Source organism: Pezoporus occidentalis, unplaced genomic scaffold (assembly GCF_034315485.1).
Source record: "Pezoporus occidentalis ecotype Australia unplaced genomic scaffold, CSIRO_AGI_Poc_V1 ctg18, whole genome shotgun sequence".
NCBI classification, from domain to species: Eukaryota; Metazoa; Chordata; class Aves; order Psittaciformes; family Psittacidae; genus Pezoporus; species Pezoporus occidentalis.
In genome coordinates this window covers 7,020,246-7,032,390 of record NW_026913640.1, presented here as the reverse complement: position 1 = coordinate 7,032,390, position 12,145 = coordinate 7,020,246, and the positions used below count along the sequence as shown (strand labels likewise).

Sequence of the window (12,145 nt, the reverse complement as noted above, 5' to 3'; positions counted from 1 at the left end):
TCTTAAACTTAGCTATGAGCTCTGGCTCCTCTGTGGTACTTAGGCTTCCCTGACTGGACTGCATGTTGTATACCTGATTCCCAAGAGGATGAACAGCACAGCCTTTCCTATGTGAAGATGCCTTTGATAATGCAGGCAAAGGAGATGGAAGAATGGTAGTCTGATAAATCACAAGAACTTTGCAGAGCACTGTATACTCTAATAAAAAAGATTTCTTACCATAGAACTTTTCTTTTAGGGTATCTGAGGTCAAGAAAACTGATATGAATTGATTTTTGATACATGCAGTGCTACAAAACTATCCTTGAACTTGAGCACGTAAATTTTCTTAAGACATGACATGAAACTCAAAGGATCTGAATGTACTTCTGGAAGAGCAGGAAAAGGAAATACCAAAATTTCTATCCGTTACAGACATACACACCAGAAAACACAATTATTAATAGAAAAGAAGACTTCCTGAAGTCAAGAAGGCATTTTTACATGACTAGATATTAAAAAAAAAAACAACAAACTTTTAGCTTAGATGCAGGAAATATCATTTCACATTTATGTAAAGAAAAAAAAAAAAGGACTCCAGTATATAAATCTCACTGAACAAATCAGAAACAGCAGCAAGAAATACATACATGAACTATCTACAGTGGAAAAGAATATTTTTCTCTGTGCTAAACTTTCAAAAAATAATAGAAGTCCCTTTTGTTGTAATAATGAACCTTAAATTACTGCGTTCCTCTAGAATTGCATAACTCCTACAGTTAAATGTCCAAAACTGTGAAAGACTGAGAAGCACAAGAACAAACAAAAGAAGTTTGTTCTGCTTTCACTTTGCCTACAATGTATTCCAATCTTAATTCACACTGAGCATCTGATTTCAAACACCAAAGCATTTGTATTTACAACAAAGCCCAGGAAAGAATGAAAATTTTTTTAGGAGCTCAGAAATTTTACAAGCAGAAATCTTAGTACCATCCTGAAGAAAGTAGAAATATCAAAGAAAACAGTAGTTTCTTTGATGTAAATTCCTGCTTTATATTAAAGGATAAACTAAGTTAAAAAATCCAGACACCTTACTTTTACAGTATGCAGTCCAGCACTATTTTTAAAAGAAGTAATGTAGCCAAACCAATTTAAAAACCAATTTTAAAAAGAAGCTAACTGACACAATGAGGTTTGGTTATTCTTCAAGAGCAGCAGGCTTCAAACAAAAAGGTTGTGTCCCTGGGAAGAACAAAGATGCAGTATGTGATTAAAAATAATTATTTCTAAGCTTGTATGACTTCACTGGGTCTAAAGAAAATGCAGACTTCTAAAATCACTTTCACTTAAGCTGTATTATTTGGAAGGAAACTAAGAATGTTTTGTGCAGCATGACTTTCATCTATTAAGAATGCTTTTTATAAACTTGGACATTAGGGATACTTAAGTAAGGATCACTGTTCTTCAGAACATGAGCTGTCAGACTCTTAACAATTGCAAATTAGGTGGTTGGCAGGAATTTTTATCAGCGGCTGTAAGTCCCTCACATATCCTTACGTTATCTTGTTTAAGTCCACAAAAATACAGCACACCAGGGTAAGTATCGCTTAATAAAACAGACTCTGTCAAAAATTCAAAAGAAACTCGAAAAAAGTCTTGTTAGTGGAAGATAAAAGTGAGATGAACCCCTCAGGTTAACTTAGATCAAGACATGGAAAACCCCTTCCAATTTTCATTACATGCCAGACTTATGAAATTTAATTCTTTACCTGAAGGGAGACTCTTAACCATGATTTATAGAGTACTCTGGATTTCTTAAATATTATAATAATAATAATAGAAAGCCTTTCTACTCTCATCAACCATAAACTAGCACCTGTATTTCTTATTCCTCTTTTCTTTCTGTTAATTGTACTTCATAGAATATTTTGGAGGAGGTCGGGGGTAATTTGGAACATTGGTTTGATATCAATACTGTACACAACTTTCAGATTTTAATTGTTTTCATATCAACAACAACTTCTTTGTCCTTTCACTATGTTTTGAAGAATAAAAATAAAAAGTAATAGCCTTTCAGTAACTTTCAGATTTTCCTCCAAAACATTGAGTTCATTAGCTTAGTGACTGGCAAAGTTAAATGGACTTTCCGCACCTTAAGTTAAATCAGCGTTAGTTGATTTAATAGAAACATGCCTTCCCTTGCTTATAAACAGGTATTATGGAAAGTTTTCCTTCTTTATGAGCATTCGGGTTGAAAGATTTCCTGGTTCTTTTTAAATTCTGCATTATTTTTCCACTTCAAATTTCAATTTGAACAGAGTGATAGTTTTCTCACATACTCCACAAAGGGTTGGGCTATTTTTCCATGTGGTTCCCAACAGAGAACACTCTTCACAAAACTAAAAATAATTTAACAAAAAGCAGCCACAAACAAGTTTGTTAACAAGTAACTTGCAAACCTCAATATTCATCACAGCTTTTAGCAACTTGAGAAACATCCAGTCATGTTTAGGTATCTTGGTATTGAACCTACCCCTCTGAAAGAACAAAAGGGCTACCCACTCTCCCCTGAAGCTGGCTGCCTATGTACAGTCCCTACAAGAACATGGATGAGTTATTCTTAATTCCTGCTCAGCTGATCACCCCAAGATCCAAAATGCCTGCAGTTGCTGTGGTAGCTTCTTTCCTACACAGCTGGAAAACAGCTTATTTTGGCACCAATTTGTGCTGGTCTTTTTCTTTGAGACTGCGGAAATAATAAGAGTGGCCTTGGGAGTGAACAGAGTACAATACCCTGCAAGCACATCCCAGTTGCAAGTTGAATAAAATCTATGACATTCTGGCAAAAATTCCTTAAGTGAATTATAGCCAGCAAAGTCAGCCCAGCCTGGTAAGAACCAAAGGTTAGGCAAAAAAGAGTCAACACCAAATATGCTCAGCTCACCACCAACAGTTCTCAAGAACAGTTCTGTGCCTGTCAGAAGGGGCTTAAACACAATCCCACCTTCGAGGCAAATAGTCGACCTCAAAAGGCCTTTTCTAGCATTCTGTTTTGTTTGTTGTGTTTTTTTAAGGAAGAAGTCAGAAAGGCTACTACATCTTTGCAAGATCAGGGCCTTGAGAATTATTTATAACTGCAGCTGCACTCACTGAGAAGTAATGGGATTTAATTAATACTATGGTACTTGCCTGCACTAAAATTCAACAGTATTATTCTTGTAATATACATGTTAGACATCTTCTTACTTGTTAGAGGCTGAAGCATGTTCTAGCATTCACTGTTTTATTACCCTTAGCCTGCCAAAATTCTTGAGGTTCTCCTAATTACTCTATCTTCTTTTAAGGTACTACAACTATGAATTTCAGACTTTTGTCTTCAGTTTCTCTTAGATGTGCTTTTATAGAGACAACTATTTTCTCACCCACTTCAACTATAGCTACAAAAGCATTAAACTGTCCTAAGTGTGGGTTTAAAGCCAGAGAGGCTACTTAACATAATTTGGGGGGGGGGGGAAGTAAACTATCCTGTTACCATCAATGAGAGCCTTCTGAAGTAGGATCAAATTTCCACGGAAACGACTTGCTGAAAGCTGACAGGAACAAAATTACTGCGGCTAAGTTTACAGAAAGAAAATCGGAGGCTGTGAATTTAGTCTGGAGCTCCTCCTGCTGTTCAACTTACAAAACAGCAGAAATGATCAGTAATGACTGTAGAAGCAGAGCGCAAATAAAGGCAACCTGGTATGACAGTAAATGTCATTAAAATTCAATAGTCCAAACGCATGTGAATATCCTACATTCTTCAGAGGTATCCAGCTCTTAAAACAAATTATGAGGAATCTAATGAAGAATTTGCTCCCCTGATCATCTTCTAATACAGAATAAACATATTCAGACTATAAAATATATAAATACATTTAAAATATACAACATAGATATAAATAGATATAAAGCAGACGCATCAAAAATGTCATGAGTTTCGGTATCATCTGGGACAAACTGATGTAGCTGGTCAAAATGTGGAGAACTAAAGAGGAAGTAAAAGATCACATCAGGATCACATCTAATGTTTGTTCTCAGCATTTCTGTTTGCAGGAAACAGTAAATCTTTTTCAATAGATATATACATCATCCCATCTAATATTTCTTGCACCCTTTAGTGGTGCATGTGCAACATATTAGAGCATTGCTAAATTACTGAATCAAAAAATTAAACCACTGTAGTCTTTCTTTATACCTAGGTTTGTGAAGATAATGCACCTGACTATATCAAGGAAACTATGGTTCCGTAGTTCAGCTGGAGCAACAGTAATAACAGTAGTCCAAAGAAAAACCCAAAAGCATCATTTGCTTCCCTTTCAGCAAAAACATTTTACTAAGCAGAAAAAAAAGAAAAAAAAGAAATTCCTAACAATATAGGAATCCACCACAGAAACTACTACTAAGTCTCAAAACATGAGAAACAAAAATGTAAGCCATACTCTGCTCACAGCATATTAGGACTTTCTGTAAAAGGCAAAGCTTTTTTCTTCCAAAAAAGAGAAACCCTTGAAGAACAAAATAATTCATCTACTAAACAAAGAATACTGAGAATGAGAGAATTGCATAATGGCTAAATATATCTTCTTTGAAAACATATTTTTAATACCATGATGCAAAAATGCAAAATAAAATAGGATACAATAAGTATAAGTTAAATATTTTATTTCTTTTATAAAAAAAAATGAAACACCAATTACACAGAACAAACCCACAAAACCAAAACCAACCCACAAAAAAACAAGACAACCCCACTTTTATTTAGAGACATAATACTCCAAGATAACTAGCTCAAGAAGAGGGTAACAACAAAGAGCTAAAAGTCAAAACTCTCACCAGAAGCTTTGTGATAGGTATGTTTCTCATATTCCAGTTACAAAAGTGTTGAACATACCATAGCATCCAAGGGGCATTCAAGAAAGGATGTGATCATACAGCAGTAAAAACGAACACAAGATAAAGGATAGCAGATTCACATCTACACAGGTAACAGGAAAACCAGCGGGAGTTAAATAACTACTATATGGACAGAATACTGTGAAGCACTGTTAAAGTCACTACAGATCAAGAACTCTTCCCAAAGAGAGACCACTATACAAACCACAGGAGAGTGAAATACCTAAGCCCTTGGGTTTTAGCAGAACGCTGCTGCACATGAAGGAGAGGAAAACTACTTTGCCTTCCCTGTCTTGTAGATGTTGTATACCTGCCAATAAAAAATACCCCTGTCCAAACTGGAGGGAGAAAAAGGTTGGGCCCCAATCCTGCACTGCAGTCAGGGTGGTCCTATGTAAGTTCAGGACATTTTCCACACTGATCCAGCTGCCAAACCTGGTGCCTGAATAAATAAAAAAATAGCAAAGATACATTGCCAGTGCCTTGGTCTGTTTTACCTGTAGCTCTCCCTTCATAAAGCTGCCTTTCAATTTTTTAAAGTAACTGAACTGCATCTTTTACAAAGTTGCACAAGAAAAGGAAATATTTTTCTTCCTAATGCCAAGATGAGCAGAATAATCTATATGTGATCATCAGCAACTCAATTACAATATGGTTAGCTTCATGAGATGGTCTAAGGAGGACAATAAGACAGTGTCAGAAGATACTCCTCCAGTAGGAGAAAGAAACACAGACCCTTCTACAGCTAATGCTCTAACTCTGAAAACAGGGAAAGCAGAAATTACAGGAATTACAGAAAATAAATAAGACACATAGAGAATAAATTTCATCATTTTACAGTAATTAAGTACAATGTATCAGAATTTAATTATTGCTATTCTGAAGATACTATACAGGCAAGGTATAGGAGATCTGTAAGATACAAGATTATCATCTTCAATGAGTATGACAGAGCTCTTCCAGAGACTACTAGTGATCACTGTTAGGATGGAATTTGGAGCTAGATGGACCTTGACTTTCCTCCAGTATAACCACTACTTTGCTCCCACTTTCACAGAAGGGTATCTGCTACCTATACAGTTTGAAACGAAAGCAGCCACTCCCAGGCCATGCCACAAAACAAGCAATCCATACACACACTATTGAGTGTTGCGTGTTCCGGCACTGGCTACCAGAAGCAGACCCAGCAGCTGAACATCCCTCTCCCTCCCCTGCACAGCAAGTTCTGTGCACCCAGGACACAAACACTGCTGCATATACATAGGTCAGTTCCCACCTGAGCACAAAGTAGCTTAAGACAAGGCCAGTATTAGAACTACTGCCTCAGTAACAAAGTACAAGAAAGCAGCAGAACAGCCAGGCCAACTGCTGGTGGCCTTCCATGCTGTGTCTATACTGCCATAGCCTTCTGACAGAGTAAACTACTACTTTCACCAGATACACCCAGTCTCTTCATTGAAAAAAAAAAAACAAAACCAAAAAACCCCTACAACTCTGCAGTGAAGGAAGATTTTTTTTCTCCCCCTCTTGTGAGAAAACACAACTTTAAATGATCTTTTCCAACACAAACCTAAAAGGTCACTGCTGCTGATTTAATAAAGGCAACATGCAGGGCTCACATCTTTCAGAGCTGGCACCTCATTAGGTGCAAAGGTCTTGTGCACTGTTTAAGTCTGTGTAGAGGATTTATTTCCCAGTCTTTCCAGAAGAGATGAGAATGAATGCTATCCATGCAGAGTGAAGATCTACTCAAGAAGCTGCTATTTCAAGTCTGTAGAAGCAGATGACAGTTACATGTTCAGTAATAAGTATGTTATGATTAAAATATGAAGAGTTGGACTGTGTTTAGTGATCAAAATTTATTTTTAAACATTACTTCATCTCAGCTAAGAGGTAAAAGCAAAACAAGTGTAAGGATTTGCTAACTGTTTTGAAACCATTTGATCCTCTTACATCTTCAAAGAGGGCCCATACTCCACTGTAAAACAAAGGAGCCAAAACCTTCTAAAGGCATTCCAACAGTAACTGAAATATTACAAACAACTGTCCCACCAGATACCCTTTATTTTTCAGGCTGAAGTACATCTTCAAAGAAGGAGATCCTGTTTACACTGAGGACTTTCTTTATCCTTACTGCAAGGAATGAAACAAAGACACTCATTTACATTAGAATTACAAACATAAGGAGCTTACCTCTCAGCACGAAGGAGGCCACTGTAGTAAGGGTGATCCCACGGCATCAGCTTCTGAAAGAGAATTCCAGCTTATAAGTACAATAATGGACAACAAGTGAACCCAAAGTAATAGTTTTGCTTCCTTTGAGTATTTCTGCAGTTTCAGCAAGTCACAAAACTTTAAAACATAATGGGAAACATTCAGTGCTAAAAACATAATCAGAAATAGCACCATAATTTTTTTTTTCACATTTGCTTGAAGATGGTACTTTTTCCAATATATAATGGGACTTCATACCAGATTTCAAGAAATACACTTAATTCAAATAGAAAGATAAAACCAGTTATGTGCAGAATTAGAATACATACAATACAGTACGCAAACTGGACATGCATCAAAGCTGAATTATAGCCTTTATTTTTCAATTTAGTCAATTAATTCAAAATAAAGTAATACTCACTTTCACCACTTTATGTTTTGGTATCTCACTATCATTTTGCATAAACCAACAGCTATCTTGCATCCAGTGCTTGGTTTTAATACAAACAGCAGCTAAGCAGTCAAAAAGCACTGGAAGACAGAAGCTTCTCTTTCTAACTACACTCTGTGTTCTTCACTGAAATAGTTATTGTTTCTTGTAGAACAAGGTTAGCTTATACTATATTTTTAAAAAGAAAACAGAAAACTACGCATAAAAATTAATTTACTGAATTCTGGGGGTTGAGCTTCATTTTCATCTTCTTCATAATTTCAAAATCTTCCTGAGTTCTGAAAAATATTTTTATGATTAAAGTGTTAATGAAAGATGTTTGGGCAATTGAATACAGTACATAATAATACTCTGTCTTACGAAAATGCCCATCATCACATATTGATAGTACTCTATAAAATGGCAGGCCCATATACACTACAGTAGAACAACTTTTCCATTCTGTTTCTGTCATTCAAGTACCTTCAAATCAAACTTCTCTTACTGTGCTGTACACCTCCAAAGCATTTTCTTTCTTAAAATACACCTTATTTATACATAGTGAGGAAACTGTTTTGTGCTGTGCGGAACTAAAGGAGGCAAGGACGAAGGGGGAAATTTCCTTATAGATTAAAATATATGGAGTTGTGCATATGGGGAGAAGACCAGAACAGACATTCGTCAACACTTAAACTCGGCTGTCTTGTTTGCCGTTGCCTGCATTTCCTGGCATATCATTCACTGCATTTAGTGCTGGGTGTTCTCTAATCATAGATGCAAAGTTTATTCTAAGTCAATAGCTCCCCTCAAAACTCTGAGAAAGTCTTGCTTTTTGCGTCACCAGAGCATATAATAAGCAGCACTGATTTATTAGTGTACAAGTCCCTCTATTCTTGAAATAAAGATTATGGTTAGAAAAATGCCTTAGTGACAAAGACATACCTTTTAGACAACTGGTCAGAAAGCTTCTCTAGAAACTCTCCTACTGTTTCTAGAAGTAAAATAAGGGGAAAAAAATACGAAAGTGATTCCTTCCCTTAAAAGATGTTAAGTTTACATCAAAACATTCCAAGCAAAACAAGCTCCCTTAGAAAACAAACTATTCCTTTGACCCCTGTGCCATCATTTCAAGAGAATTTAGTACCACATTTACTTTGTTACATGCTGGGATAATGGCAATTTTATAACCGAAGGAGTAAGCACTGATTCTGACAGAAACACTGGTTCTTACTCATTGTGTACTGCCTTTTACATAATGCATGGGTATTGCACACAGCAAAAAGTAACAGCACTGAAGTACCATGTGTAAACTTAGCAAAAGAAACTAACAACTTCTGGTCTCAGACTTAACACAGTGCATTTGATTTCTCAACATGCCCTTCCACACATGCCTTATACCTGGATTTTTGGCCATTGTTCCCTGAAGAGCTCTGTGGGCAAAGGTGTCGTACCCAACCAACTGTGCCAGACTGTTTCGGCTAGCAAGCAATTCTTCTAAACGGCTCAACTGCTCAGTATTTGGGTGAAGAAAAATCTTGTAAGCAGCTTCTCTCACCTAATAAAGAAAGAAATTAAAAGGTCACATTACTACATTGCAATTTTTAAGGGACACAAGTGATGAAAAAAATTTTACAATTCTCTGATCTGGCATTACAGCTGTATTTCACCGATATTGTTGGGAAAAGGCCTAAAGTCTTTTAACAATATTAATTCTGACTGCCTGACAATTACAGCTCTCATAGACATTAAAGATGGAATGAGGAAATGCAGTGAGACAATGTAACAGATCAGGACTGCCAATAAGGGTCCTGTTCATTGCCTCCCTCCTTCTGCCAACATCTGTGCTTCTCAGTCTACTCTGTGGGCTGTCTTAACTCCCCAAAACTTTTAAAATAAACCCAAAAGAAAGCCAAATTGTTCTCTGCATGTCAGTTAAGCTGGCTTTTGGAAGGATCTGATAAGAACCAGAGAGGGTCACGGGAGAGGAAAAAAAGAAGAGAAAAGCCTTATTTCTTTTGAAGTAGCAAGCTATTAGTCTGCCCATCTGAGCATGGACAATCAAGCCTTTCTCCTATTTCTGGTTTGTTTGGTAACATATATAAGTCTCAAAATAAATTAAAAAAAAAAAAAAAAAATCACCTCAAGGCCCAGAAAGTTTGGTAGAATACTTTTCATGTTTCACAAACCCAGTGCAGATGATCTTTATTTTGTAAATATCAAATAGGCTGAAGAAATACAGCAACAACTTCTGCTTTCTCCATTTGAAATAAGCTTCTCTCTTTGGAGAATATATTCAACAAGAAGGTCCTGGGTTTATAAGAAAACATTACTATAATAATTCACAAGTCATTTCATACCTGTTCTTTTCTAGCAAACTTGTTTTTTTAAAAAGGCAAATAAAGTAAGGGAGGTGATTCCCCTTCCTTGAACAAAGTTCAGCAGTGTGCCTTTGCAGCAAAGGCCAACAGCATAATGAGCCCTATTAGAGCCATGTGGTTCATGAATGTGATTGCTTCCCTCTATTTGGTATTGTCCAGACTACATTTGTACAGACTAGATTTGGGTTATGCAGGACAAGGAAGACAGTGACATACTGGAGTGGATCCAGCATAGGACCACCAAAATGTTTAAGGGCTACAGCATGTAACAGAATGGAGGCTGAGAGTGCTGAGTTTGTTCGGTCTAAAGGAGAGAAAGATCAAAGAAGATCTTAATCCTCATCTACTCAGTACTACAGCACACAGCACAGCAGTGAACATGCAGCCAGACTGTTACTGGAGCTGGAGAGCAAGAGGAGGAGACATAATGGACACAAGCTGGAAGATTAAAAACTCCCGTTTGATACAAAGAAATTTTAAAAAAAGTGAAGATGGGCAAAAACGCTGCCCAGAGCAGTAATGGAATGTCCATCCATGGAATGGAAAGTGTTCAAAACTCAACTGGACATGTCACTGAGAAACCTATCTACTTGATCCTTCTCTGTACAGGATCAGACTCAAACTGACAAGCTCCAGAGGTCACTTCCAAAGTAAATTGTATGAGTTCCAAAAAGCTTCTCCAAAGACCTGGCTCAGAGGACTGCATTCTGTAACTCATTAAATGAGGTTTTTTCACCTATCTGGTTGTCCACCAGTGCAGACTCTAATCTCCTACCCTGGACTGCTTCATAACCTTCCTAGGAATCAAAGTAAAGACTTCTGTAGTTCCCCATTTGGTTTTTCTGACCTTTCCGAAGATGGATGGAATATATTATTCACACGAGTCATTGCGGTTCTTCCCTGATCTTCACTGCTTACCAAAGACTGCAAGCCTTTCAAGGACAATAGCCAGCTCTCTCTGGACCCCTGGATGCGTCCCATCTACTCACAAGGACTTGTACAGATTGAGCGCTCTCAAATAATTTCAAACTATGTCTTGATCAACTGCTGGTTGTACCTCTCTTTGAACCCCTTTCCTAAGCACAGGGAGGTGGGAGAAGTCACTGGGGAACACCGAGGCAAAGAAAGCAATCAGCATCTCAGCCTTATCTGCACCTGCTGCCACTAAGTCACACACCTTGTCCTTGTTCAGCCTTTTAGTACTAATTGCTCTTCTTCTTGCCTTTGATGTCCCTTGCAAGTACCAAATGCACTCGAGCTTTGGCATTTCTCTCTGAATCAGACAACATCCCTATATGTACAGGTAATATTTCTAAATCCCTGTATCTGAACCTGCTTCCACCTCGTGCCTGCTACCTTTTGAACACAAAGCTTTGTCAGGAGTTCCCTGCTTGCCAAGCCTGGTTCCCAATATATTTGCTTGGCTTTCTAAGGATCATGATGCGCTTATACTAAGTATCTTAGTACCCCTGTGTTATTGAAAAGCTGAAGTCTGCTTGCCTGAACTCCAGGGTCTGTATTTCACCCCTCTTCTTCATCAATCCATTCAGAATCATGAAACGGATCATCACCTCCATTATTTCATTGCTGCTACAGCCAAGGCTGACATTTGTTATTATGTTCTAAATCAGTTCTTCCTTGTTTGTCATAATATTGTAATCATATATCATATGCATTTGTCTCAGTAACAAGTAAAATAACAAAATTTTGTTACACAGTATGCCAAAGCAAACTCAGGGAATACACACCAGATCATCGGGACAATCAGCATGCAGACCAGCAATTTGCAAGTAATTGCCTTCAGCTGAAAAATTACACCAAATATGCTCTGGTAAAACATGTTTGTCAATCTTGTTGGGAAGGTGAGCTCCTGTCAGGAATTCATTACATAAATCCAGTATTCTGACATTGAGGTTGACTGCCTTTTTACGCTGTAAGAAAAATAAAGTACAAAACACACAGCATCTTCAGTACAAGCAGAACTCAAAAGTTCTAAAATCTTAAAGAACTTTTCCAGAAATGAAGCAGGAAATACAACATTTAAGATTAGACCTAGAGCATCAGCAAAATCCTAACACAGGGCTAAAGTCAACAGGATCAGATGCTCATACAGATCTGTAATTTCATACAGGACTGAAATTTGAAAGCAAATGCCTGTGTTTCTGCTGTAAGAAAATGTACAGTGGAGTTCTAGAATAATTTACCTAAG

At 37.2% G+C, this 12,145-nt stretch overlaps 1 protein-coding gene across 2 annotated transcripts in view; it reads right to left on the bottom strand.

Moving 5' to 3' along the window:
• MIPEP (mitochondrial intermediate peptidase) overlaps positions 1 to 12,145 on the bottom strand; it is a 72,722-nt gene that overhangs the window by 50,462 nt on the left and 10,115 nt on the right. The window contains exons 6-10 of one of the 2 annotated variants that reach the window (XM_062615183.1): positions 11,685 to 11,867; positions 8,957 to 9,113; positions 8,501 to 8,549; positions 7,797 to 7,857; positions 7,108 to 7,160 (exon numbers count right to left, since the gene is read on the bottom strand). In XM_062615183.1, the coding sequence (XP_062471167.1) occupies positions 7,108 to 7,160; positions 7,797 to 7,857; positions 8,501 to 8,549; positions 8,957 to 9,113; positions 11,685 to 11,867 (503 nt within the window). Of the gene's footprint in view, positions 1 to 7,107; positions 7,180 to 7,796; positions 7,858 to 8,500; positions 8,550 to 8,956; positions 9,114 to 11,684; positions 11,868 to 12,145 lie in introns of both variants that reach the window. The other variant, XM_062615185.1, reaches the window with a different exon arrangement.